At 42.0% G+C, this 27,861-nt stretch overlaps 1 protein-coding gene across 1 annotated transcript in view; it reads left to right on the top strand.

Moving 5' to 3' along the window:
- The window catches only part of LOC139413226 (zinc finger protein GLI1-like), a 123,053-nt gene that overhangs the window by 68,814 nt on the left and 26,378 nt on the right, over positions 1–27,861 (top strand). The window contains exons 3-11 of the mRNA XM_071160363.1: positions 5,072–5,298; positions 5,529–5,618; positions 5,795–5,993; positions 6,382–6,529; positions 19,878–19,985; positions 24,249–24,386; positions 24,665–24,814; positions 26,747–26,911; positions 27,228–27,473. Of these exons, the coding sequence (XP_071016464.1) occupies positions 5,072–5,298; positions 5,529–5,618; positions 5,795–5,993; positions 6,382–6,529; positions 19,878–19,985; positions 24,249–24,386; positions 24,665–24,814; positions 26,747–26,911; positions 27,228–27,473 (1,471 nt within the window). The remainder of the gene's footprint in view (positions 1–5,071; positions 5,299–5,528; positions 5,619–5,794; positions 5,994–6,381; positions 6,530–19,877; positions 19,986–24,248; positions 24,387–24,664; positions 24,815–26,746; positions 26,912–27,227; positions 27,474–27,861) is intronic.

Below are 27,861 nucleotides of genomic sequence, written 5' to 3'. Positions count from 1 at the left end.
TTTACTTCTACCAGAAATCGAGAGTAAGAAAGAGGGAGCGAGAAAGGGGGAGAGAAAGCGGGAGGAGGAGGAGGAATACACAGTGCGGAGAAAGAATTAGAGAGCTGAAAGGGAGACTTAGAAGGTACAGGGATGAATGAAGTCTGCTCTGCAGGAGAGGAATATAGGGAGAGAGAAAGAAAGACAGAGGGGGAGCGTGAGTGAGAAAGAGAGAGAGTGTGTGTGTGTGTGTGTGTGTGTGTGTGTGTGTGTGTGTGTGTGTGTGTGTGTGTGTGTGTGTGTGTGTGTGTGTGTGTGTGTGTGTGTGTGTGTGTGTGTGTGAGTGGAGAAAAGTTCTGAATCCAGAAAGAGAGTGAGAGAGAAAAGGGAGTAAAGAACACATTGAAATGTATTTGGAACGTTCCAGCTTGGCTTCCCTAGTCTGTTCAGCTGAGAAGGGAAACCCCCATCTGGGTAGCTAGTAGCTACAGCTATAACAACATTACTGTGAATTAGAGTACATCACCATCTGGTGGGGAGTGGGAAACGTCACAACACCTCAGAATTCATGGGTTTCCCAAACTCGGTGCACATTTTGGTTTTTGCCCCAGCACTATACAGCAGATTTATATAATCAAAGATTGATGATGAGATGGTCATTTGAATCAGCTGTTTAGTTTGCACTGGCAATTACACCGTTTACGGAAATAATTAGACATGACCCAAATGTATTGGTAAACATGAATATAAACTAAACGTATTGAAACTCAATGCCCCCCTTGCTAAAAATATTTTCAGAGTACTCTAAAATATCAGGATATTAAATGAACGTGAAAAAAACCCAGGACATAATGGCAATAGGAAAAATAATAACTCATTATCTACAACAATTCTTTAAGTGGACCACAAAAAATATCAAATACTTAGGATGCTTAATAAGTGACAACAAACAACAAACATTTAAGTGATAATGGCCAAAAAGGCTGTTCATTGGGGGATATATTGGCACGGGTTTTGTTAGGCTCGAGACAAAGTCAAAACGTGCCAATATATCCTTGAGGGATATATTGGCATTATCATTTGAGGGCATTATCATTTTTATACAACGGGTTACCAATATATTCAAATAATAATTATGTTAATGAATTAATTCATACAATTTCAGCCTTCCACAAGATACAGTCCTGACACAAATCTATGGTTGCTACCCAAGCCGGCTGGTCTTTTGGTGGGACAGCTGGAGATCGAATTTCAATACTGAAACAATGTTGCAAATGTCAGAGAGACAGCCAGCCAGGTTTATACAAATGTTCGCTACTGAAAACTAATTGCTAATCTAAAGGAAATGGGAGATAATATCTAGATGCTTTTTACAGTGTAGATCAAATTTATAAATTGTCTGGCTGGGCAAATGAGACAGTGGATTGCGCTGTCAGATGGAGCATTTCAACATCATAGCTTTAGCCGGTGGTAACTTGTGCAATAGACACCGGCTGGAATGCGGTTTTAACCAATCAGCATCCAGAATTAGACTCACCCGTTGTATAAATAAAGATAACTTTATCCCATTACTCAACAAAATGAAAGCGTGAATAAACCTCTTCAGAATGGCATGGCTCCCAAAGTTTTTAGATTTATTCTCTGTAATACCAGTTAGCTCACTGAAGACATTCTTTCAAAAAGTATACTTGGTCATAACATACTTCATATGGGCAAATAAAACTCATAGAATGAAAAGCAAAGTCTGACATCTTCCTAAGACTGAGGGTGGTTTTAACCTTCCAGACTTGGAATTGTATCAACTCGCCTCCCAGGGCTTTTACTTACATACACTGAGTATACAAAACATTAAGAACACCTTCTCTTTCCATGACAGACGTACCAGGTGAATCCAGGTGAAAGCTATGATCCCTTATTGATGTCACTTGTTATATCATCTTCAAATCAGTGTAGATGAAGGGGAGGAGACAGGTTAAAGGAGGATTTTTAAGCCTTGAGACATGGATTGTGTATGTGTGCCATTCAGAGGATGAGTGGGCAAGACAAAAAATGTAAGTACCTTTGGACGGGGTATGGTAGTAGGTACTAAGCTAACATATGCAATTATTTTAAGATGGTCATACCATGGATCATTTAGCCATTTCATTTGGAATTTTAGGAGTCCTTTAGGTATATAAAAAAATTGTCAAATATTATTTTATAAAATATTGAATTTGGCTTTTACTGCTACTGTACCCCATAGAAATCATTGAATAACACATTCATAAATGGCAACAGAGACAGTAAAACTAATTAATCACAATTAAGGTTTTGAAGTGTCTGTCCTATATCTAGGAGATATTAGAAAGCTCTGGAAATATATATAATATTTGACACATATTTAACCCTTTATTAATAGTTTGTAGGCCAAACCGTTCAGACGCTGCAGATGTTTTCGTGAGAAGACCAATTTTCGGTATGTCTCATGGTCTAACAAAACACCACTCTGCCACCTTCCGCCGCAGATGCGGTCGATTGAGACGCAGCCCATGCAAAAAATGGGCTTTATGTTTATATTATGTTACTTAGATTGACACACGGGTGCATCAATATACATAATATAAGGATTTTGAAATTATTTATACTTTTACTTTTGAAACTGTTGGTAGTATATTTTAGCAATTCCATTTACTTTTGATACCTAAGTATATTTAAAACCAAATACTTTAACTTTTACTGAAGTAGTATTTTTCTGGGTTACTTTTACTGGAGTCATTTTCTATTCAGGTATCTTTACTGTTACTCAAGTATGACAATTGGTTACATTTTCCAACACTGGTATTCAGGGCCAAAAGTGAATTGCTTTGCCAAATTTTTGCAGTATTACTTCAGTTCCTTGTTGCAAACAGGATGCATGTTTTGGAATACAGTATTTTATTCTATACAAGCTTCAGACATTTCAGCTTTTCATTTTTTATTAAATTGTAAAACAAATTGAAAAGCATTATTCCACTTTGACATTATTGGATATTTTGAATTGAGTCCCTTTTAAATTCAGGTTGTAATACAACACAATCTGGAAAAGTCAAGGGGTGTGAATACTTTCTAAAGGCAATGTACAATGCACTAAAGAGGAACGATGGGTACATATTGAAGATAGGTGAAAATATTCTGGGGATGAGCATCATCATTAATCATACCAAATAACGACAGGTATTCAGGTTTCCACAAAGGTACCAAAGGATAAAGCTAAGAGCATTAACATTTTCTGATTAATGCATTTTCATACATGCAACTTAAAAGGTTTCTATTTGACATTTTTTGGACATCAGAACAAAATTGAGGGAATCCTATTTGAGTCAGAGAAGGATGTTCATATGATAGGGAAAATATACAAAACCTTAAAGAATGCATATCCAACTGACAGTCTCTTAGAAAAATATAGAAACTATTGGAACCAAGACTTAAAAATAACTGATATTGGCACAAGATGGAGGGAATGTTGGAACATAACTAACAAAATTACAGTTAACTAAAATGTACTCTTAAAACCTCTTAAGGTTCCGGCCCTTTTTTTCAATTTTCGCCTAAAATGACATAGCCAAATCTAACTGCCTGTAGCTCAGGACCTGAAGCAAGGATATGCAAATTCTTGATACCATTTGTAAGGAAATACTTTGAAGTTTGTTCAATTAATGTAGGAGAATAACACATTAGAGGTGGTAAAAGATAATAAAAATAAAAATACATGCGTTCTTTTGTACCATCTTTAAAATGCAAGAGGAAGGCCATAATATATTATGTCAGCCCAGGCACAATTTGGATTATGTCCACTAGATGGCAGCAGTGCAACGTTTCAGACTGATCCAATGAACCATTGCATTCCTGTTCAAACTGTTGTATCAAGACTGCCCAAATGTGCCTAATTGGTTTATTAATTAATACATTTTCAAGTTCATAACTGTTCATTCTCCTGAAACAATAGCATGGTATTATTTCACTGTAATAGCTACTGTAAATTGGACAGTGCAGTTAGATTAACAAGAATTTAAGCTTTCTGCCAATATCAGATATGTCTATGTCCTGGGAAATTACCTTGTTACTTACAAACCTCATGCTAATCACATTAGCCTACGTTAGCTCAACCGTCCCACGGGGGACCCACTGATCCAGTAGAGGTTTTAATCCAGTATAAACTAATGGGAATGCTATGAAGTCCAAAAGTTATGGGTGGGTTTAGAAGGTTGGCTGTCATAAGTATTAAAATGTAAATGTAGTTTTAATGAATCTGTCTGCATATTTTAAGACATGGCATATGGGGGTTCATAGTGAGATACCCGATGGGTTGGACGATACTTTTCTCATCAATCATCTTGAAAAAACGTATACTTAAAAACTGGAAATCAACTAATCCTCCTTCGTTAACACAATGGAAAGGTCAATGCTTTATTATCTAAATGTTGGAAGTGTGTGTGCAATGGAGAGAAGCAAAATGGTGCAGTTTAAGGCCATGTGGCGGAGAGTGATGCGGGCGCTGGAGATGAGGGTGTGAGCAGGTGGGTCTGGGCAGAGGGGATGTTGTGGATGTTTGTGTGCGTCTGTCTGTATGTTGTCGTTTGGACGTGTATGTTTTGTATTGTTAATCTTACAAAAAAAATGAATTAGCTGTGTAGTGCTAGGGCACAAACCAAAGCCTTCACCCAGGGGGTGCCCCGGGACCGAGTTTGGGAAACACTGGTTTAGATCACTGTTCTTTAATCCTTGTGTGCAGGCTTTTGTCCTAGCCCAGCAATAAACACACCTGATTAAACCAATCAACATATGATCACAACCATGAATCAGGTGGGTTAGTGTTAGGCTAGAAGGACCAGAATCGAAGAATACTGACTTAGAGAACATACCAGCCATACTTTAGCTTGGCTCACCCTTACATCGGAGTGACTAAGAAGTTGTTATCTTGGTTTCTTTGTACTGAATGTCTGTATGGGTATGTTGCTTTCTATGTATGTCTGTGTCCCTCTGGATGCCTCTCTGTCTGTATTTCTGTCTTTTTGCATGTCTGTCTGAATGTCTCTCTGTATGTCTCTCCGTCAATGTCTGTCTGTATGTCTAGCCTTGCTTCTTCAGGAAGGTCTCCCTACAGTGAAGTGTCATCCCTGCATGCTCCGCTCCACAATGGCCATCCTCAGGACTGCAGGAACATGTATAACCCAATGACCCCTAACCCCAGAATCAATCCTAACTCCGGTGTCAACCCCATGGACCAGTACATGAGACCCCCTCTGGCTCCCCCACTGCACAGCATGATGGGACACCGCAGCATGAATCAGTCCTCCGACGGTGAGTCAACAGTCCTGCGTCACGTGAAACACTTCTTGACCTTACCCTCATTATAACCAAAGACAGGCTCTATCTCAATTAGTATTTTCTCCATTCCTCCCGACTCTGGTGAATTGAGAAAAAAAAACAGAAGAAACCTCTTCGTGATGCTCCGGTCCCTCAGGAGTCAGTATGGCTGTGTTCGAAAGCCTGTAATAATGTATTATTTCTTATCCTCTGTGTTTGTCCAGGTGGTAATAGCACCCCCTACTGTCACAACAACCTCATGTCATCCCACCACGGCTTCCCCCATGGACAGGGATTAGACCATGTGGGAGACGGTAAGAAAATAACTGGATCGTGTTTATTTCCGCTGCAAAACGCTTTAAAATGATTTCCGTTGCAATTCCCCCTCTCCGCTCCTCATCTCCTCGCCTTACCCATCCTTTACCTCCCAATCTCCCCCACTCCCTGTCTCCTCTTTTCTCTCCCCCTCCTCCTCCTTTCGCCTCCCCAGGCTCGCGGTTCTCAACGCCTCGCTCCATGCTGAAGCTGAGTAAGAAGCGTGCCTTGTCCATCTCGCCGCTGTCTGACGCCAGCGTGGACCTACAGACGGTCATCAGAACCTCTCCTAACTCCCTGGTGGCCTTCGTCAACTCACGTTGTGGACCCAACGGAGCCAGCTCCTACGGACATCTGTCTGTGGGCGCCATGAGGTCAGGAGCAGGGACCCTACACTATACTACGCTATGACATATACACCACAATGTATTGCACGATACTATATTACACTGTACTCACGCTGCTGACCCAAAGGAGCCAGCTCCTTCGGACATATGTCTGTCATGAGTTCAGGAACCAGAATAATATCATGTATAACGCAACACTACTTTACATTCTTTGGCATCAGTCACTTTGTATTGAAATGCATACTTTCCCAATGAAAATGTTAACATCAGTTTTAAATCAGTAACATAACCTGTGATCAGTGTAATATTCTTAAACATCATGATGATAAAATATATATATATATATATATATATATATATATGCCCCCATGCACCTGTGAAACTGTTTATGATACCCCTATCTCTTGTATTGTAGTCCATCAATGGGTTACTCCAACTCAATGAACTACCAGTCCAGACAACAGAGCTCTATGTATGGTGGACACACCCCTGGACCCTGCCACGCCCCTCCCCCCCGACTACCCCCCCACAACCCCCGCCTCCACGCACCAAAACATGGACACGTAAGACTATTTATGATTGTCTTCAGACACTTGCTATGGGCTCCACTTGCTACTAACAGCTTCGAGAGAGTGCATACAGAAAGATAGAGAGACATTCTAAAGCTTGTACCAAAGTACTGTATGTACATGTACTTGAGTAGACCCATTTCCCGGCCGCGTCATGAAAAGCCGTGCGTGCAGTTGGTCATCAGAAACCTCTGTTTACCTAGCAGTGGATACGATCACATACAACTTCAAATGCAGATCGTGCAAGTTAACAAAACACATCATCAGATGGTTATTGACTACAATTTCTTAGATGTCATCAGAGGAATGATTACCTAGCACGCTTGTAAGCCAGTGAGGCAAGGTAAAATATCACAAATAGAGCCAGAAGAATAAAATATAGATGTAGGATCTTAATTTGAGCCAGTATGCTACAGCAGGAAAATACATGTGAATTATTATGTGGATTATAATTAATGGACATTTTTGTAGGGGTTGATACATTTTTTGTTACGGCAAATCAAGTCTAAAATTTCAAAGTGGAAATCAATACACTCAAATACGCTACAAGTTTGCATTACCTGCTGAGCGTAAACATTCTCAGCAACAAAAGAGTGATCAAATTATGATCCTACATCTGTACTTGTTGAACATAGCTGTAGCCATCAGTCTTGTGTGTTTTCATGCTCATCACTTTGTCGGGGGACATCAGCGTTAGATATTTTAATTTAATTTCTTTAGGAGGTAGATCAGCTTTAATATTGCAGATAGATTGAAGCTTCCATCAATGTAATTATCTGCATCATTTCCAATCCTCCGTATATATGTTTTGTAAATATATATACACACACACACACACACATACATACATAAATACATACATACATACATACGTGTATATATTTTTTTACTATAATTTTTTTAATAATAAACATTCCTTTAAATTTTCTCCTAACCCTTCCACCCATCCCCTAATTTGAGTAAACTACTGACTGGATAACAACACAGGCTTCTACTTCCAGTTTAGACATACTATAAACATTTAATGAACACAATGAATTTTACAATAGTTATCTTTGTTTGTTTTTAATCCCATCCTTCAGTTAACACAGACAATTGTTTTCCTTCTATTTTTTTTTCAACTGTGCTGTGATGTTTCACAAAACTTCTGAACCTTTCTATTCTCATAGTTTCTGCAGATTGTAAATTAAATTTACATTTTGCTAAAAGTATTATTATATTATTGATCGATTGACTAGGACTTTTCAAATCACCCAGCAGTGTTATTTGCAGAGTTAGCTCCAGATAAACGTTGCAATTCTTCAGCCATTCCTGGACCTGCGACCAAAAACAAGCCACATATGAACAGTACCAAAACAATGATCTAATGATTCTGTTTCTTCACAAACAAAATCTGCAGAGCTGGGATGGTTGTATCCCCCCATTTACAGTATATAACATTCTATTGGTTGAAATCATTTTATAATAATTAAAATTCTACGTTTTGAATATGCCGTCATTTTGCGTATCAGTTCATAAACCATTCGCCATGGAATCGGTAAATCAAAATAATTTCCTAACTATTTTGCAATCTATATGGCATAACTGTACATTTTCTGGTCCTTAAATTAAACTGGTGTACTTTTTTTATTTGTTACAATTTTCTTTAACCATTTTTGCGGTAATGCTGTAGTTAGTTGGTTGTAATTTTGGGTAGAGCAGATATTTTTGTTAGCTGCATGTGTGACATAACTCCACCAGTCCTATTTATGATATAATTTACAGAGATTATACCTTTTATTTTACTTTTATTCCAAAAATAATGTTTATTATCTATTACTATACTTGAGTGTCTTTTCTGGCGGATTAAACTGAAATTGCAACCAACTTCCTATGGCTTGTTTTAAAAATAGTTTATATAATTTGGAGATTATTTAACTTTTAAATAAGAGGTTTTAATCTGAATGAAGGGAAAAGGGCCATTCTTGACCATGGGGCGAGACATTCTTACTAATCTGCAAGAGAACCAGTTCGGATTTAAGTATAACTTTTTATGACTGAAGCCTTTAGTGAGAGGTCTAATGCTATAATATTTAATAATTTCTACCCTCCGAATTCATATTTATGATATAAATAGGCCTGTTTAATTTGGACTGGCTTGCCATTCCAAATAAAATGTTATATTTTTTTGCGCATAATTATTTTTTTTTTAACACACAAAAAAAACAGGTCGCTAGGTGTAGGCAAGGCCATAAGAAACAACTAGAGAGTTAATAAGGGTGATTGTTCCACAAATACACAGGTATTTTCCTTTTTTTGCTAACTTTCTATTAAAATGTATCATAGTGAGACATTTTTATTTCGGGATATGAATACTGAGTATGTCCACATCACCGTCAGACCTTATTATTTATTGGTAAATCTAAAAGTTATATATTTTTTTAGTGATCCAATATGTAATATAGTACACTTATTATAATTTGGTTGTAATCCAGAGAGCTAAGAAAAAGTTCAATGGTCAATGCAAATAGTCTGGGTATCAATTTGATTAGCTGTTCAGGAGTCTTATGGCTGGGGATAGAAGCTGTTAAGAAGCCTTTTGGACCTAGACTTGGCACCGTTACCAGTTGCCGTGCTGTAGCAGAGAGAACAGTCTATGACTAGGCTGGCATCTTTGGCAATTTTTAGGGCCTTCCTCGGACACTGCCTGGTATAGAGGTCCTGGATGAAAGGAAGCTGGCCCCAGTGATGTACTGGGCCGTATGCACTACCTTCTGTAGTGCCTTGCGGTCGGAGGCCGAGCAGTGCCAGGCGGTGATGCAACCCGTCAGGATGCTCTCGATGGTGCAGCTGTAAAACATTTTGAGGATCTGAGAACCCAATGCAGAATCATTTCAGTCTCCTGAGGGGGAATAGGCATTGTCGTGTCCTCTTCACGACTGTCTTGGTGTGTTTGGACCATGATAGGTTTGTTGGTGACGTGGACACTAGAGCCCCGTCAATGAGAATGGGGACTTGTTCGGCCCACCTTTTCCTGTAGTCCACAATCATCTCCTTTGTCTTGATCACGTTGAGGTAGAGGTTGCTATCCTGGCACCACACTGCCAAGTCTCTGACCTCCTCCCTATAGGCTGTCTCATCCCTGTCGGTGATCAGGCCTACCACTGTTGTGTCATCATTAAACTTAATGTTGCTGGAGTCGTGCTTGGCCAAGCAGTCATGGGTGAACAGCGAGTACAGGAGAGGACTGAGCACGCACCCCTGAGGGGCCCCCGTGTTGAGGATCAGGATGGCAGATGTGTTGTTACCTACCCTTACCACCCGGGGCGGCCTGTCAGGAAGTCCAGGATCCAGTTGGGCATAGCGACTATGGTGGTCTGCTTGAAACATGTTGGTATTACAGACTCGGTCAGGGATAAGTTGAAAATGTCAGTGAAGACACTTGCCAGTTGGTCAGCGCATGCTCGGATTCAATCTTAGTCCTGTATTGACGCTTTGCCTGTTTGATGGTTTGTCCGAGGGCGTAGAGGGATTTCTTAAAAGCATCAGGGTTAGAGTCCCGCTCCTTGAAAGCAGCAGCTCTACAATTTAGGTCAGTGCGGATGTTACCTATAATCCGTGGTTTCTGTTTGGGGTATGTACATACCTTGGGGACAACGTCATCTATGCACTTATTGATGAAACCAGTGATTGATTTGGTGAACTCCTCAAAGCCGACGAAAGAATCCCGGAACATATTCTAATCTGTGCTTGCAAAATAATCCTGTAGTTTAGCATCTGCTTCATCTGACCACTTCCATATAGAGCGAGTCACTGGTACTTCTTGCTTTAATTTTTGCTTGTAAGCAGGAATCAGGAGGATATAGGTATGGTCAGATTTGCCAAGTGAAGGGCGAGGGAGAGTTTTGTATGCGTCTCTGTGTGTGGAGTAAAGGGGGTCTAGAGTTGTTTTCCTCTTGTTGCACATGTAACATTCTGGTAGAAATTAGGTAAAACATATTTAAGTTTACCTGCATTAAAGTCCCTGTCAACTAGGAGTGCCGCCTCTGGATGAGCATTTTCTTGTTTGCTTATGGCCTTATACAGCTCATTGAGTGCGGTCTTGGTGCCAGCATCGGTTTGTGGTGGTAGATAGACAGCAACGAAAAATATAGATGAACAATCTCTTGGCAAATAGTGTGGACTACAGCTTATTATGAGATACTCTACCTCAGGTGAATAAAACCTCAAGACTTCCTTAATATTAGATTTCGTGCACCAGCTGTTATTGACAAATAGAGACAGACTGCCACCCCTTGTCTTACCGGAGGGAGCTGTTCTATCTTGCCGATGCACGAAAAACCCAGCCAGCTGTATGTTATCCCTGTCGTCGTTCAGCCACAACTCGGTGAAACATAATATATTACAGTTTTTAATGTCACATTGTTAGGATATTCTTGATCGGAGCTCATCCAGTTTATTATTCAATGATTGCACGTTGGCTAATAGTACGGCAGGTTACCCACTCGGCGTCAGATTCTTACAAGGCACCCAGACCCACGTCCCCTATAGCTCTCTCTCTTCTTCATGCGAATGACAGGGATTTGGGCCTTGCCTGGTGTCCGACTCGTTAGATTTTTTTATTTTTGTCCAGTACGAGGTGAGTAATCACTGTTCTGATATCCAGAAGCTCTTTTCGGTCATAAGAAACGGTGGCAGAAACATTATGTACAAAATAAGTTACAAATAACGCAAAAAACACACAATAGCACAATTGGTTAAGTACCCGTAAAACGGCAGCCATCTCCTCCTGCGCAATTATACATATTTTAATACCTAACATTTTGATGGCCACAATCAATAGATAAACAGTAGAGGACAACCTTGTTTTACTCCTCTTGACGGTTTAATAGTTTCTGAGAAGTAGCCATTATTTACTATTTTAAACCTAGGATTACTATACATAACTTTAACCCATTGTATGAGAGCTTTACCAAAATTGAAATATTCCAGCCATTTATATATAGATTCCAGTTGTACTTCATCAAAAGCCTTTTCAAGTCAGCTATGAATACAAGGCCTGGTTTTCCAGATTTTTAATATTGTTCTATTGTTTCCAGTACTTGTCTTATATTATCTACAATGTATCGTCCATGTTAAAAACCTGTCTGATTTGGATGAATAATATCTGCCAAAACCTTTTTAATTCTATGCGGTATGCATTTTGCATCACAACACTGAAGTGGGCCTCCAATTTTAAGGGGCCTCCAATTTTAATGAACTGGGTCTTAATATTTACCACTTGCGTCCTGTTTCAGTATTAATGAAATCAGACCTTCTTGTTGAGTATCTGACAAGCTACCATTTTGATAGGAGTGGTTAAAACATGCTAATAACGGTCCTCTGAGTACATCAAAAAAGGTTTGGTATACCGCAACTGGTATGCCATCCAGCACAGGAGTTTTCCCGGACTTAATAAATCTTCTTCGGGATCGGTGTCCCTTCCACGGGATGGTTGAGCTAACGTAGGCTAATGCAATTAGCATGAGGTTGTATCTGATATTGGCAGAAAGCTTAAATTCTTGTTAATCTAACTGCACTGTCCAATTTACAGTAGCTATTACAGTGAAATAATACCATATTGTTTGAGAAGATTGCACAATTTTGAATATGAGAAGTTATTAATAAACAAATTTGGCACATTTGGGCAGTCTTGATTAAAAATGTTGAACAGAAATGCAATGGTTCATTGAATCAGTCTAAAACTTTGTGCATACATTGCTGCCATCTAGTGGCCAAAATCTAAATCGCACCTGGGCTGGAATAACACATTATGGCATTTCTCTTGCATTTCAGAGATGGTACAAAAAATACAAAATACGTTTTTCTTTTCTTTGTATTATCTTTTACCAGCTCTATTGTGTTATATTCTCCTACATTCCTTTCACATTTCCACAAACTTCAAAATGTTTCCTTTCAAATGGTACCAAGAATATGCATATCCTTGCTTCAAGGCCTGAGCTACAGGCAGTTAGATTTGGGTATGTCATTTTAGGTATAAAAAAAATAAGAAAAGTCTGGATCCTTAAGAGGCAGATCCTTGAAGGCTTTAAATTGCGTCAAGAAGTTCCTCCTCTGTAATTTGGCCTTCACATGAGTCTTTCTGCACAGCTGTTAATTTTACATTATTAATAGAAACAAATCCATACAATTAACTTCAGTTAGTGGAGATGGAGGAGACTGGAACATATGCTTAAAGTATTTGCTTCCTCTTTCAAAATATAGTTTGGTGAATCATGGGTGACTCCATTTGTAACAAGTTTCAGTAAATTATTTTTGGAAGCATTTCTATGTTGAAGATTTAAAAAATAATAGTGCATTTTCCCCGTATTCCATCAGGGTTGCTTTATTTTATACAATATAAACTAAGCAAAAAAATAAGTTTCCCATGCTTATTCAATGAACCACAAACAATTAATGAACAGACAGTAGGCAATTAAGGTCACAGTTATGAAAACTTAGGACACTAAAAGAGACCTTTCTACTGACTCTGAAAAACACCAAAAGAAAGATGCCCAGGGTCCCAGCTCATCTGCGTGAACGTGCCTTAGGCATACTGCAAGGAGGCATGAGGACTGCAGATGTGGCCAAGGCAATAAATTGCAATGTCCGTACTATGAGACGCCTAAGACAAATCAAATCAAATTTTATTTGTCACATACACATGGTTAGCAGATGTTAATGCGAGTGTAGCGAAATGCTTGTGCTTCTAGTTCCGACAATGCAGTAATAACAAGTAATCTAACTAACAATTCCAAAACTATTGTCTTGTACACAGTGTAAGGGGATAAAGAATATGTACATAAGGATATATGAATGAGTGATGGTACAGAGCAGCATAGGCAAGATACAGTAGATGGTATCGAGTACAGTATGTACAAATGAGATGAGTATGTAAACAAAGTGGCATAGTTTAAAGTGGCTAGTGATACATGTATTACATAAGGATACAGTCGATGATATAGAGTACAGTATATACGTATGCATATGAGATTAATAATGTAGGGTAAGTAACATTATATAAGGTAGCATTGTTTAAAGTGGCTAGTGATATATTTACATCATTTCCCATCAATTCCCATTATTAAAGTGGCTGGAGTTGAGTCAGTGTCAGTGTGTTGGCAGCAGCCACTCAGTGTTAGTGGTGGCTGTTTAACAGTCTGATGGCCTTGAGATAGAAGCTGTTTTTCAGTCTCTCGGTCCCAGCTTTGATGCACCTGTACTGACCTCGCCTTCTGGATGATAGCGGGGTGAACAGGCAGTGGCTCGGGTGGTTGATGTCCTTGATGATCTTTATGGCCTTCCTGTGACATCGGGTGGTGTAGGTGTCCTGGAGGGCAGGTAGTTTGCCCCCGGTGATGCGTTGTGCAGACCTCACTACCCTCTGGAGAGCCTTACGGTTGAGGGCGGTGCAGTTGCCATACGGTGATACAGCCCGCCAGGATGCTCTCGATTGTGCATCTGTAGAAGTTAGTAAGTGCTTTTGGTGACAAGCCAAATTTCTTCAGCCTCCTGAGGTTGAAGAGGCGCTGCTGCGCCTTCTTCACGATGCTGTCTGTGTGAGTGGACCAATTCAGTTTGTCTGTGATGTGTATGCCGAGGAACTTAAAACTTGCTACCCTCTCCACTACTGTTCCATCGATGTGGATAGGGGGGTGTTCCCTCTGCTGTTTCCTGAAGTCCACAATCATCTCCTTAGTTTTGTTGACGTTGAGTGTGAGGTTATTTTCCTGACACCACACTCCGAGGGCCCTCACCTCCTCCCTGTAGGCCGTCTCGCCGTTGTTGGTAATCAAGCCTACCACTGTTGTGTCGTCCGCAAACTTGATGATTGAGTTGGAGGCGTGCGTGGCCACGCAGTCGTGGGTGAACAGGGAGTACAGGAGAGGGCTCAGAACGCACCCTTGTGGGGCCCCAGTGTTGAGGATCAGCGGGGAGGAGATGTTGTTGCCTACCCTCACCACCTGGGGGCGGCCCGTCAGGAAGTCCAGTACCCAGTTGCACAGGGCGGGGTCGAGACCCAGGGTCTCGAGCTTGATGACGAGCTTGGAGGGTACTATGGTGTTGAATGCCGAGCTGTAGTCGATGAACAGCATTCTCACATAGGTATTTCTCTTGTCCAGATGGGTTAGGACAGTGTGCAGTGTGGTTGAGATTGCATCGTCTGTGGACCTATTTGGGCGGTAAGCAAATTGGAGTGGGTCTAGGGTGTCAGGTAGGGTGGAGGTGATATGGTCCTTGACTAGTCTCTCAAAGCACTTCATGATGACGGATGTGAGTGCTATGGGGCGGTAGTCGTTAAGCTCAGTTACCTTAGCTTTCTTGGGAACAGGAACAATGGTGGCCCTCTTGAAGCATGTGGGAACAGCAGACTGGTATAGGGATTGATTGAATATGTCCGTAAACACACCGGCCAGCTGGTCTGCGCATGCTCTGAGGGCGCGGCTGGGGATGCCGTCTGGGCCTGCAGCCTTGCGAGGGTTAACACGTTTAAATGTCTTACTCACCTCGGCTGCAGTGAAGGAGAGACCGCATGTTTTTGTTGCAGGCCGTGTCAGTGGCACTGTATTGTCCTCAAAGCGGGCAAAAAAGTTATTTAGTCTGCCTGGGAGCAAGACATCCTGGTCCGTGACTGGGCTGGATTTCTTCCTGTAGTCCGTGATTGACTGTAGACCCTGCAACATGCCTCTTGTGTCTGAGCCGTTGAATTGAGATTCTACTTTGTCTCTGTACTGGCGCTTAGCTTGTTTGATAGCCTTGCGGAGGGAATAGCTGCACTGTTTGTATTCGGTCATGTTACCAGACACCTTGCCCTGATTAAAAGCAGTGGTTCGCGCTTTCAGTTTCACACGAATGCTGCCATCAATCCACGGTTTCTGGTTAGGGAATGTTTTAATCGTTTCTATGGGAACGACATCTTCAACGCACGTTCTAATGAACTCGCACACCGAATCAGCGTATTCGTCAATGTTGTTATCTGACGCAATACGAAACATCTCCCAGTCCACGTGATGGAAGCAGTCTTGGAGTGTGGAGTCAGCTTGGTCGGACCAGCGTTGGACAGACCTCAGCGCGGGAGCCTCTTGTTTTAGTTTCTGTCTGTAGGCAGGGATCAACAAAATGGAGTCGTGGTCAGCTTTTCCGAAAGGGGGGCGGGGCAGGGCCTTATATGCGTCGCGGAAGTTAGAGTAACAATGATCCAAGGTCTTTCCACCCCTGGTTGCGCAATCAATATGCTGATAAAATTTATTTTTTGTTTTCAGATTAGCCTTGTTAAAATCCCCAGCTACAATGAATGCAGCCTCCGGATAAATCGTTTCCAGTTTGCAGAGAGTTAAATAAAGTTTGTTCAGAGCCATCGATGTGTCTGCTTGGGGGGGGATATATACGGCTGTGACTATAATCGAAGATAATTCTCTTGGTAGATAATGCGGTCTACATTTGATTGTGAGGAATTCTAAATCAGGTGAACAGAAGGATTTGAGTTCCTGTATGTTTCTTTCATCACACCATGTCACGTTGGCCATGAGGCATACGCCCCCGCCCCTCTTCTTACCAGAAAGATGTTTGTTTCTGTCAGCGCGATGCGTGGAGAAACCCGTTGGCTGCACCGCTTCGGATAGAGTCTCTCCAGTGAGCCATGTTTCAGTGAAGCAAAGGACGTTACAGTCTCTGATGTCCCTCTGGAATGCTACCCTTGCTCGGATTTCATCAACCTTGTTGTCAAGAGACTGGACATTGGCAAGAAGAATGCTAGGGAGTGGTGCACGGTGTGCCCGTCTCCGGAGTCTGACCAGAAGACCGCCTCGTTTCCCTCTCTTTCGGAGTCGTTTTTTTGGGTCGCTGCATAGGATCCACTCCGTTGTCCTGTTTGTAAGGCAGAACACAGGATCCGCTTCGCGAAAAACATATTCTTGGTCGTACTGATGGTGAGTTGACGCTGATCTTATATTCAGTAGTTCTTCTCGACTGTATGTAATGAAACCTAAGATGACCTGGGGTACTAATGTAAGAAATAACACGTAAAAAAACAAAAAACTGCATACAGACAGCGCTACAGGGAGACAGGATGGACAGCTGAACGTCCTTGCAGTGGCAGAGCACGTGTAACAACACCTGCACAGGATCGGTACATCTGAACATCACACCTGAGGGACAGGTACAGGATGGCAACAACAACTACCCGAGTTACACCAGGAACGCACAATTCCTCCCCATCAGTGCTCAGACTTTTTAATAGGCTGAGAGAGGTTGGATTGTGGGCCTGTTGTAAGGCAGGTCCTCACCAGACATCACCGGCAACAACGTTGCCTATGGGCACAAACCCACCATCGCTAGACCAGACAGGACTGGCAAAAAGTGCTCTTCACTGAAGAGTCGCAGTTTTGTCTCACCAGGGGTGATGGTCGGATTCGCGTTTATCATCGAAGAAATGAGCATTACACCGAGGCCTGTACTCTTGAGAGGGATTAATTTGGAGGTGGAGGGTCCGTCATGGTCTGGGGCAGTGTGTCACAGCATCATTGGACTGAGCTTGTTGTCATTGCAGGCAATCTCAACTGTGCGTTACTGGGAAGACATCCTCCTCCCTCATGTGGTACCATTCCTGCAGGCTCATCCTGACATGACATTCCAGTATGACAATGACACCAGCCATGCTGCTCATTCTGTGCATGATTTCCTGCAAGACAGAAATGGCAGTGTTCTGCCATGGCCAGCGAAGAGCCCGAATCTCAATCACATTGACCACGTCTGTGACCTGTTGGATCGGAGGGTGAGGGCTAGGACCATTCCCCCCAGAAATGTCTGGGAACTTGTAGGTGCCTTGGTGAAGAATGGGGTAACACCTCACAGCAAGAACTGACAAATCTGGTGCAGTCCATGAGGAGAAGCACTGCAGTACTTATTGCAGCTGGTGGCTACACCAGATACTGACTATTACTTTTGAACCCCCCTCTTTGTTCAGGGACACATTAATCAATTTCTGTTAGTCACATGTCTGTGGAACTTGTTCAGTTTAATGTCAGTTGTCTTGTTATGTTCATACAAATATTTACACATGCTATGTTTTCTGAAAATAAACTGATTTGACATTGAGAGGACATTTATTTGAGTTTATTACACTTGATATTTCTTGAATAAGTTCCTCCATTTATTTTTCCTCTAACTGTAATGAATGCTCATGGAGGAAATGTGTAGATTCACGCACAGATGTTTATTAAGCCGTCACAGAAGGCAGGAGTCATGGTCACAGGCAGGCAATGGTCAAACACAGGTAGGTAATCAAAAACAAACAATACCTCACAACCATACAAACAGAAAGAACTGAACTAAATAGGGAGCTGATGAGACCAGGTGAGAAACGAACACAGTTGAAATCAATGAACAAAAATGAAAGACAGGACTAAGTTCCAGAACACAGAGAAACAGGGCTACGTTCAAGAACACAAAGAAAAAGAACACAAGGTTGACTAAGAAAAGGGAAGCAGAACCTTACACTAACTTATTATGTGTCTCTATGGTACTGTTTTTATTGCTATCTATCTGTACTCTTCGTCCTTCTATTTCCTTTTGTTAATATGGACTCTTGACCTAAATTGCTTTTGTTTTAGTTTTTAATTGCATGGCCTCTTAAGGCACATTTAAATGTGTCCTATACAATAAAGGGATCTTCTGTACTAATGTAATGTTGGAAAAAGTCAGTTAAAAAATATTCTGTCCTACTTAAAATCATGTTATCATCCAATAGGCTTTGATTACATTTCGAATATCCTCACCCACATGGAAATTCTGTTAGAGGAATGTAATATGCCAATTATTTTATGGTCCAACTGCATTCTGTCCCCTATCAACATTTTTATATTTTGGTGCCAGCGAGAATGACATAAGAAAGTAGTCAAGACGACTAATTTGATTGAGCTTCCGCCATGTATATCTCACTAGGTCAGGATATTTAAGCCTCCATATATCCACTAGTTCCAATATATCCATGATGTTCATGATTTCCTTAAGTGCATGAAAGTTCGTAGTGTGACTGACTTTACGGTCCATTGAGGTATTTAAAACCCTATTATAATCTCCCACCATAATAATTGAGTCTTGTATTGCTTGTAGGTTTGATAAAGTAGTATATATATTTTCAAAGAAGCATGGATCATCATTATTTGGACTGTATAGATTAATGATCCAAATCTGTTTACGGTCCAATATTTTTTTTAAATAATCCATCTACCGTGCCAATCTGTTTGGACAATTTGCACATTCTGATCAAAATAGTTGTTAATAAATTGAGTTTCTTTGCCCATGGAAGAATATATATACCCCCTGTCCTTTTTCTACAAAACCTCATCTGAAATTGTTGTTCCCTGTAAACAATAGATATTATACTCCTTCTCTTATCTGCTAAGCCATTACAATTATAACTAGCTATACTTATTTAACAATTTAACATAATGAAACGTTTCAGTTCTATTTATCATAATATATGTTTGTAAACTTACCATTAAAAAGTAACATCACGATTGAGTGTTCATATATGTACCATGGCTGTACCATGGTATTTGCACTGCTAAACACAACCAGATGTGTTCATCTGATTGTCAAAGAATCACTTCAAAAGATCGCTCCTGTTGGCTACCCGCGCACGTTTGTCCACTCACAAAATAAATCCAAACAGTGCACTGCAATTTGATGAATGGAAAGAGACATCTGTAACAAAAAAAATGAAATTGTAATGGCATTCAGCGATTGATGCATCCACTGCTGTACACGCGTCTCGGTCTTGGGCCACTTTTCTCCGCCTTGGCAAAATGTTAATGTTCTCGTCAAACTGCAACACAATTTGGAGGGTATACCGCCCGTTTTCACTGTGTGCTCTTTTTGAAGGACGGCTCTCAGGGGCCCTGGGATCCAGGGGGACAGGGGTGGTCTGCCAGTCACTGGGACGACAACCCAACTTGGGATGGGGAGAAGTTTTAATGGGTGGAATAATGGAGAACAACTGGAGGTTTACTTAGTAGCAAAACAAATATGGACACTCAATCATTATTGTACTTATTAATGGCATGTTTACAAGCATACGGTTAGCAATCCTGCTTTTCTTTTGATGTCAGGATATGTGCGCGTCACTCGAACGCAACGTTTGATGGTGAACAAGAATTGGCTCTATATAGTCCTGACCTGTTTCTCTGTGTGTAGCCAAAGACAGAGGTGGTATTGGGCATTGTGATGTTTTACCAGACATTCTAACGTACCAATGTTGTAACTGAGTGCAATCCTGTATTTGCTTGTGTGTGTGTGTGTGTGTGTGTGTGTGTGTGTGTAGCTAAAGACAGAGCCAGTGCTGGGTAGTGTGATGGATGGGATCAACATTAAGAGTCTGGAGGAAAGGTCTGAGGGTGATGTGGCCAGCCCATCCTCTACTGGCACACAGGTAACAGGTTACACTACACACACACACACACATACACACACAACCTCAGGTAACACTACGCTCATTACACACACATAACATACAATAGGTTACACTACACTATCCACAATACACACACAACCAGGGGTGACAGGGTTCAGTTCTTGGACCGACTCTCTTCTCTGTATACATCAATGATGTCGCTTTTTGCTGCTGTTGAGTCTCTGATCCACCTCTACGCAGACGACACCATTCTGTATACTTCTGGCCCTTCTTTGGACACTGTTAACAACCCTCGAGGCAAGCTTCAATGACATACAACTCTCCTTCCGTGGCCTCCAATTGCTCTTAAATACAAGTAAAACTAAATGCATGCTCTTCAACCGATCCCTGCCTGCACCTGCCCGCCTGTCCAACATCCCTACTCTGGACGGCTCTGACTTAGAATACGTGGACAACTACAAATACCTAGGTGTCTGGTTAGACTGTAAACTCTCCTTCCAGACCCACATCAAACATATCCAATCCAAAGTTAAATCTAGAATTGGCTTCCTATTTTGCAAACAAAGCATCCTTCACTCATGCTGCCAAACATACCCTTGTAAAACTGACCATCCTACCAATCCTCGACTTTGGCGATGTCATTTACAAAATACCCTACTCAACAAATTGGATGCAGTCTATCACAGTGCCATCCGTTTTGTCACCAAAGCCCCATATACTACCCACCACTGCGACCTGTACGCTCTCGTTGGCTGGCCCTCGCTTCACACTCGTCGCCAAACCCACTGGCTCCATGTCATCTACAAGACCCTGCTAGGTAAAGTCCCCCTTATCTCAGCTCGCTGGTCACCATAGCATCACCCACCTGTAGCACGCACTCCAGCAGGTATATCTCTCTGGTCACCCCCAAAACCAATTATTTCTTTGGCCGCTTCTCCTTCCAGTTCTCTGCTGCCAATGACTGGAACGAACTACAAAAATCTCTGAAACTGGAAACACTTATCTCCCTCACTAGCTTTAAGCACCAGCTGTCAGAGCAGCTCACAGATTACTGCACCTGTACATAGCCCACCTATAATTTAGCCCAAACAACTACCTATTTCCCTAATGTATTTATTTTGCTCCTTTGCACCCCATTATTTTTATTTCTACTTTGCACATTCTTCCACTGCAAATCTACTATTCCAGTGTTTTACTTGCTATATTGTATTTACTTTGCCACCATGGCCTTTTTTTTGCCTTTACCTCCCTTATCTCACCTCATTTGCTCACATCGTATATAGACTTGTTTCTACTGTATTATTGACTGTATGTTTGTTTTACTCCATGTGTAACTCTGTGTCGTTGTATGTGTCGAACTGCTTTGCTTTATCTTGGCCAGGTCGCAATTGTAAATGAGAACTTGTTCTCAACTTGCCTACCTGGTTAAATAAAGGTGAAATAAAACAATAAATAAATAAGCCAGTTTGGTATGGTCCGGTATGGTGTCCCAGGAAAATAAATAGTTGGGGTACGTCATACCGGTAAAACGTGAGCCTATCACAATAATTAAAATAATTAAAATGTAATGCCAAGAAACATTTATAGGCAATTACACCATTATTTAACATTACCACATGTCAGTTGCATTCAAAAATACAAACTTACTTGAAAACGGGCGGTATACCCTCCAAATTGTGTTGTGGTTCGGTGAGCCTGATTGGACCCATAAAATGTTTGAAAAGAAATAGTAGGTCCCTTACCGATACAGGCACACCGAGAAACCTGACTGCAGATAGGTACTGTGCTTAGCACAATTCTCTTGCTAGAACAAAAGCTATCCCTGCTGTGTACTGACCTGGTACCAACGATCCTGCCGGTTATGCTTGTAGAATCGCAATGCTCGTCAGTGGCCAAGAACTTGACTTTGAGCCAATCAGAGAGCACAAACCTCCATGTGCTGGAGCCGACAGAAGTGACAAGAAAAAGGGACAAAATAGGTCCACATTTCCCAGTGTTATCCACCCCCTTTTCATCTGTATTGTTCTTACTGAAACATATTTTTATCCTTTACTCCTTTTACATCTAGCTAAGGAGTTTTGTGTCTGAATAAATATGTTTTTGTTAGGTTCAGTTTGATAATATGTATCTGCTCATTTTGTTAGCTAGCTAAATAGTTAACGTTAGCTTGATAACTGAGCCAGGAAGTCACATACAGTAAATATGAAACTAATGGGGTGGTAAGTGCAGCACAGTGCATACAACACTAACTGCTTGCCTTTACCAAGCTAGCTTTCTACCAATAATTGATTTCACTTTCCATTATCCCGTACTGTCAATGCCAGTTCGCTTGCTATCTAATTTTAGCTAAATGGTTAGCACAACATAGCTAGCTAGCTACTCCACCGACTCGACAGCTAACGGGCATCTGCTTAATTCAAAAACAAATCCATTGTGATTTAATTATAATGTTGCTACCTACACCAGTTATTTAGTTGTGGTCATCTGGTTAGTGTCAATAAGGGCTTACTACAAATTCTAGCTAGCTATTAACAACATTAGCGCAGCTTGCCAGTTAGCTTACATTAGCTACAGCAGGCACAAGCCAAACTAGCTACTGCCCCCTTGTGGCTGGGAGTATTTATGCGAAGCAAAAATCAGAGGTAAAACTGTGATTTCTCTGTGGGTCTGACCCGTAAGAATGAAATCTTCTGCACACAAAACACACACACTTTGAAAAGAAGGTTGACAACATCCGCTCCTCATTCACTCAGCCTATTGAGTCCACTGTCCCACTCGCACAGATCTACCCTACGCCTGGACCTCTTTCTCCCCTCTCTCCAGATGAAATCCTGCGACTAGTGAGGTCTGGCCGCCCGAAAACTTGCCCGCTTAGGCCCATCCCGTCTCCCTTCTCCAGACCATCTCCGGAGACCTCACTTTCCTCATCAACTCATCCCTGACCACTGGCTGCATCCCCTCTGACCACAAAATGGCTAGAGTCGCTCCCCTCCTCAATAAACAAACATTCAATCCTTCTGATATAAAAAAAACTACAGACCGGTATCCCCTCTTTCTTTTCTTTCCAAAACACTTTCTGACAACTATCTCAGAACGATCTTCTTGACCCTAACCAGTCAGGGTTCAAGATGAGTCACTCAACCAAGACTGCTCTCCTCTGTGTCACGGAGGCTTGCTGCACTGCCAAAGCTGACTATTTCTCCTCAGTTCTCATCCTCCTAGATCTATCCGCTGCCTTCGACAGCATGAACCATCATGTCCTCCTCTCCACCCTCTCATGTCTGGGCATCTCAGGCTGCTCCTACCAGGTGACGTGGAGAGGATCTGTTTCTGCACCAAATACTCTCACTACTGGTGTCCCCCGGGGCTCAGTTCTAGGCCCATGTCTCAGCTTGGATGTCGGTCCCCCACCTCCAGCTCAACAAGACAGAGCTGCGCTTGCTCCCGTGGGAAGGCCTGCCTGCTCCAAAACATATCCATCATGGTTGACCACTCTATGGTGTCCCCCTCCCAGAATGCAAAGAACCTTGTAAACATCAAAGTAGATACTTGCCCTGGCAGGTTTATGCTCTACAACATCCGTAGAGTCCGACCCTACCTCACAAAGGAATCGGCGCAGGGCCTAATCCATGCAATTGTCATCTCCCGTCTGGACTACTGCAACTCTGTCTTGGCTGGGCAGTCGAAGCTTTCATCCACTACAAGACCATGGTACTTGCTTATGGAGAGGCAAGCAGCAAACCCTAAACCCAACCTGAGTACTGTTCTGCTACCTCTGGTCTCTTGGCCCTCCCACCCCTACCGGAGGGCATCTCCCGCTCAGCCCAGCAATGGTGAAACCAGCTTCCCCCTAAAGCTAGGGTAGCTGAGTCTTCCGAAAACATCTGAAACCCTACGTCTTTAAAGAATATCTAAAATTAAGATGAATGCACTGTTAAGAGTGTCTGCTAAATGACTAAAATGTACATATTTAATGAAGAACATAACACACAGGTAACAGGTTACACTACACACTCAATCACACATGGTAACACTCAATCACAATGTTAAAACATTTTTCTAACAAAATGTGTGAGATTGTCATTGTGAGAGAGAGAGAGAGAGAGAGAGAGAGAGAGAGATTGTGTGTATGCACCTGCATGTGTGTGTGTGCTATGTGTCTCAACAACTGTTTCAACTATGTGTATTTAATGTTGCTCATCTGAGAACTGCCCATGTACTTCCTGTTGTGTTGAACCCTGACTTTTAACCAATGACCCGTGACTATTGACCTCTACCCAGGATCCTCTGATGGGTCTGCTGGAGGGGCGGGAGGATCTGGATAAGGAGGATAAACCGGAACCAGAGGCTATCTATGAGACCAACTGCCACTGGGAGAGCTGCAGCAAGGAGTTTGACACGCAGGAGCAGCTAGTCCACGTGAGTATGGACAGGACAGGAGGCTTTCCTGACTACGTGACTTGGCCTGGATAAACTCGGGGCCCCCGGCACTAGTTAGGGCCCAGAGTTTTTCTGGTCAGGTCATGAGGAAAAAGTGTTGGCCTTACATATACACACTGTATGAGAGAAGGGAAAGGAAGGGAACCATTGGTTTGAGTCTGTTTCGAGTCTGTCTCGAGTAGCGAGGCTGTCTCCAACTATGGTCCAAAACACAGGGTCCGTGTAAATCAACAATAACATTCCTTTGTCTTCAACAGCACATAAACAACGAGCACATCCATGGAGAGAAGAAGGAGTTTGTGTGCCACTGGCAGGAGTGTTCCAGGGAGCAGAGACCTTTCAAGGCCCAGTACATGCTGGTGGTTCACATGCGCAGGCACACAGGAGAGAAACCTCATAAGTGTACTGTGAGTATACTACAGTATCCTGATCTCTCTCTCACAAACTGAGCTTTGAAATTGATTGTTGAATGAATTCAAATTCAGTTTAGACTCAAATTTCAAATTCATCAAATAATGAATTTCATAAATCAGTTTGAGAGAGAAACACAGTATAGGTAGTATACTCACAGTGCATGTATGTGGCTTTAATCGAAATGTGCTACCCGACAGTGATTACATCAGACCTTGTCTTTCAGTCTACATTACATATTGGTATTTGTACAGTATGTGTGTTTCAGTTTGAGCTGTGTTATAATGTGTTATGTGTGTTTCAGTTTGAGGGCTGTAATAAGATGTGCGTCTATAGTTTCAGTTTGAGGGATATTATACAATGTATTCGGAAAGTGTTCAGACCCCCCCTTGACTTTTCCACATTTTGTTACGTTACAGTCTTATTCTAAAATGGATTAAATAGGTTTTTTTCCCCCTCATCAATCTCTTTTTTCCTCACACAATACCCAAATAATGACAAAGCAAAACATTATTTTATTTTTTTGCAAATGATTAAAAAATTTAAACTGAAATATCAAATTTACACAAGTATTCAGACTCTTTACTAAGTACTTTGTTGAAGCACCTTTGGCAGCGATTACGGCCTCAAGTCTTCTTGGATATGACGCTACAAAGCTTGGCTCACCTGTATTTGGGGCATTTCTCCCATTCTTCTCTGCATATCCTCTCAAGCTGTGTCAGGTTGGATGGGGAGTGTCGCTGCACAGTTATTTTCAAGTCTATCCAGAGATGTTTGATCGGGTGCTCTGACAGGGCCATTCAAGGACATTCAGAGACTTGTCATTCAGTGACTTGGAAGGTGAACCTTCGCCCTAGTCTGAGATCCTGAGCACTCTGGAGCAGGTTTTCATCAAGGATCTCTGTACTTTGCTCCATTCATCTTTCCCTCGATCCTGATTCGTCTCCCAGTCCCTGCCACCATGCTTCAGTAGGGATGGTGCCAGGTTTCCTTCAGACGTGACGCTTGGCATTCAGGCCAAAGAGTTCGATCTTGGTTTCATCAGACCAGAGAATTTTGTTTTGCATGGTCTGGGAGTCCTTTAGGTGCCTTTTGAAAAACTCCAAGCGGGCTGTCTTTTACTGAGGAGTGGCTTCCGTCTGGCCACTCTACCATAAAGGCTTGATTGGTGGAGTGCTGCAAAGATGGTTGTCCTTCTGGAAGGTTCTCCCATCTCCACAGAGGAACTCTGGAACTCTCTCAGCGTGACCATCGGGTTCTTGGTCACCTCCCTGAACAAGGCCCTTCTCCCTCGACGGCTCTGGTTGGCCAGGCAGCCAGCTCTAGAAAGAGTCTTGGTGGTTTCAAACTTCTTCCGTTTAAGAATGATGGAGGCCACTGTGTTCTTGGAGACCGTCAATGCTGCAGAAATGTTTTGGTACCCTTCCCCAGATCTATGCCTCGACACAATCCTGTCTCGGAGCTCTATGGACAGTTCCTTCGACCTCATGGCTCATGTCAACTGTGGGATCTTATATAGGCAGCTTTTCATTTAGTTTTCATTTTGTCATTATGGGGTATTGTGTGTAGATTGATGAGGGGGGGGGAATGATTTAATCTATTTTAGAATAAGGCTGTAACGTAACAAAATGTGGATAAAGGTAAGGGGTCTGAATACTTTCCTAATGTACTGTAAGATTGAGCTGTGTTGTAATGCATTATGTGTGTTTCAGTTTGAGGGCTGTAATAAGGCCTACTCTTAGTATGGGTCTTGTGTGTTTCAGTTTGAGCTGTGTTATAATGCTTTATGTGTTGTTTCAGTTTGATGGGTATTATAAGACAATGTTAACCTCTGTTTCAGTTTGTGGGCTGTAATAAGGCCTACTCTTAGTATGGGTCTTGTGTGTTTCAGTTTGAGCTGTGTTATAATGCTTTATGTGTTGTTTCAGTTTGAGGGCTGTAATAAGGCCTACTCTCGCCTGGAGAACCTGAAGACCCACCTGCGGTCTCATACAGGGGAGAAGCCGTATGTCTGTGAACACGAGGGATGCAACAAAGCCTTCTCCAACGCCTCAGACAGAGCCAAGCACCAGAACCGCACACACTCCAACGAGGTACAATCAATCAACCAATCACTCAGTCAATCAATCACACTATCTCCAACTACTGACATCATCACCTGCTTAAAGGGATTGTTCACACAAATTATAGCTTTAAATGGTTTTATGAATAGCTAGTGAATGATCTATCAGCATCGATTACATTGAAATCTATGATTTATCTCACAGATTTATCTTATGTTTTGACATCATGAGAGACTATTTGAAAGATGGATGGCATAAGAAATAACTTAAAATAGCTACAAATGTCTGACATCTACCTGAATTGTTTCCATGTCCAATCATGTTGTGTCCTCCTGTCCCACTACAGAAGCCGTATGTGTGTAAGATCCCCGGGTGTACGAAACGCTACACAGACCCCAGCTCTCTGCGGAAGCACGTGAAGACAGTCCACGGCCCTGAGGCTCACATCACTAAGAAGCACCGAGGGGACACTGGGCCCCGGCCGCCTGGCTCATCACTGACCCCTGGTGGACAGTCTGGTGAACTGCTGCTGGAGAAAGAGGAGACTAGACACAGGGAGGACTGCAAACTGCTGGCGCCTGAATCTGCTCTGGTGAGTGAGGGAAGGAGAAGACGGCTCATAATAATGGCTGGAACGGAGCAAATGGAATGGCATCAAACACTTCGAAACCATGTTTTTTATGTATTTGATACCATTCCACTCCAGCCATTACCACAACCTTGTTCTCCCCAATTAAGGTGCCACCAACCTCCTGTGATTTAGACTGGAGAGCTGAGAATGAAATCATCTTCTGACTCAACTCCTGCCCTCTGTGCTGTCCAGCTGCTATAGAGTTCTTCCAAATGTTTTAAGCTACATGTACAGTGCCTTGCGAAAGTATTCGGCCCCCTTGAACTTTGCGACCTTTTGCCATATTTCAGGCTTCAAACATAAAGATATAAAACTGTATTTTTTTGTGAAGAATCAACAACGAGTGGGA

This window comes from Oncorhynchus clarkii, chromosome 7 (genome assembly GCF_045791955.1).
Source record: "Oncorhynchus clarkii lewisi isolate Uvic-CL-2024 chromosome 7, UVic_Ocla_1.0, whole genome shotgun sequence".
Lineage (NCBI taxonomy): Eukaryota > Metazoa > Chordata > Actinopteri > Salmoniformes > Salmonidae > Oncorhynchus > Oncorhynchus clarkii.
The sequence above is the reverse complement of the archived record's forward strand: the minus strand, read 5'-3'. Positions and strand labels throughout refer to the sequence as shown.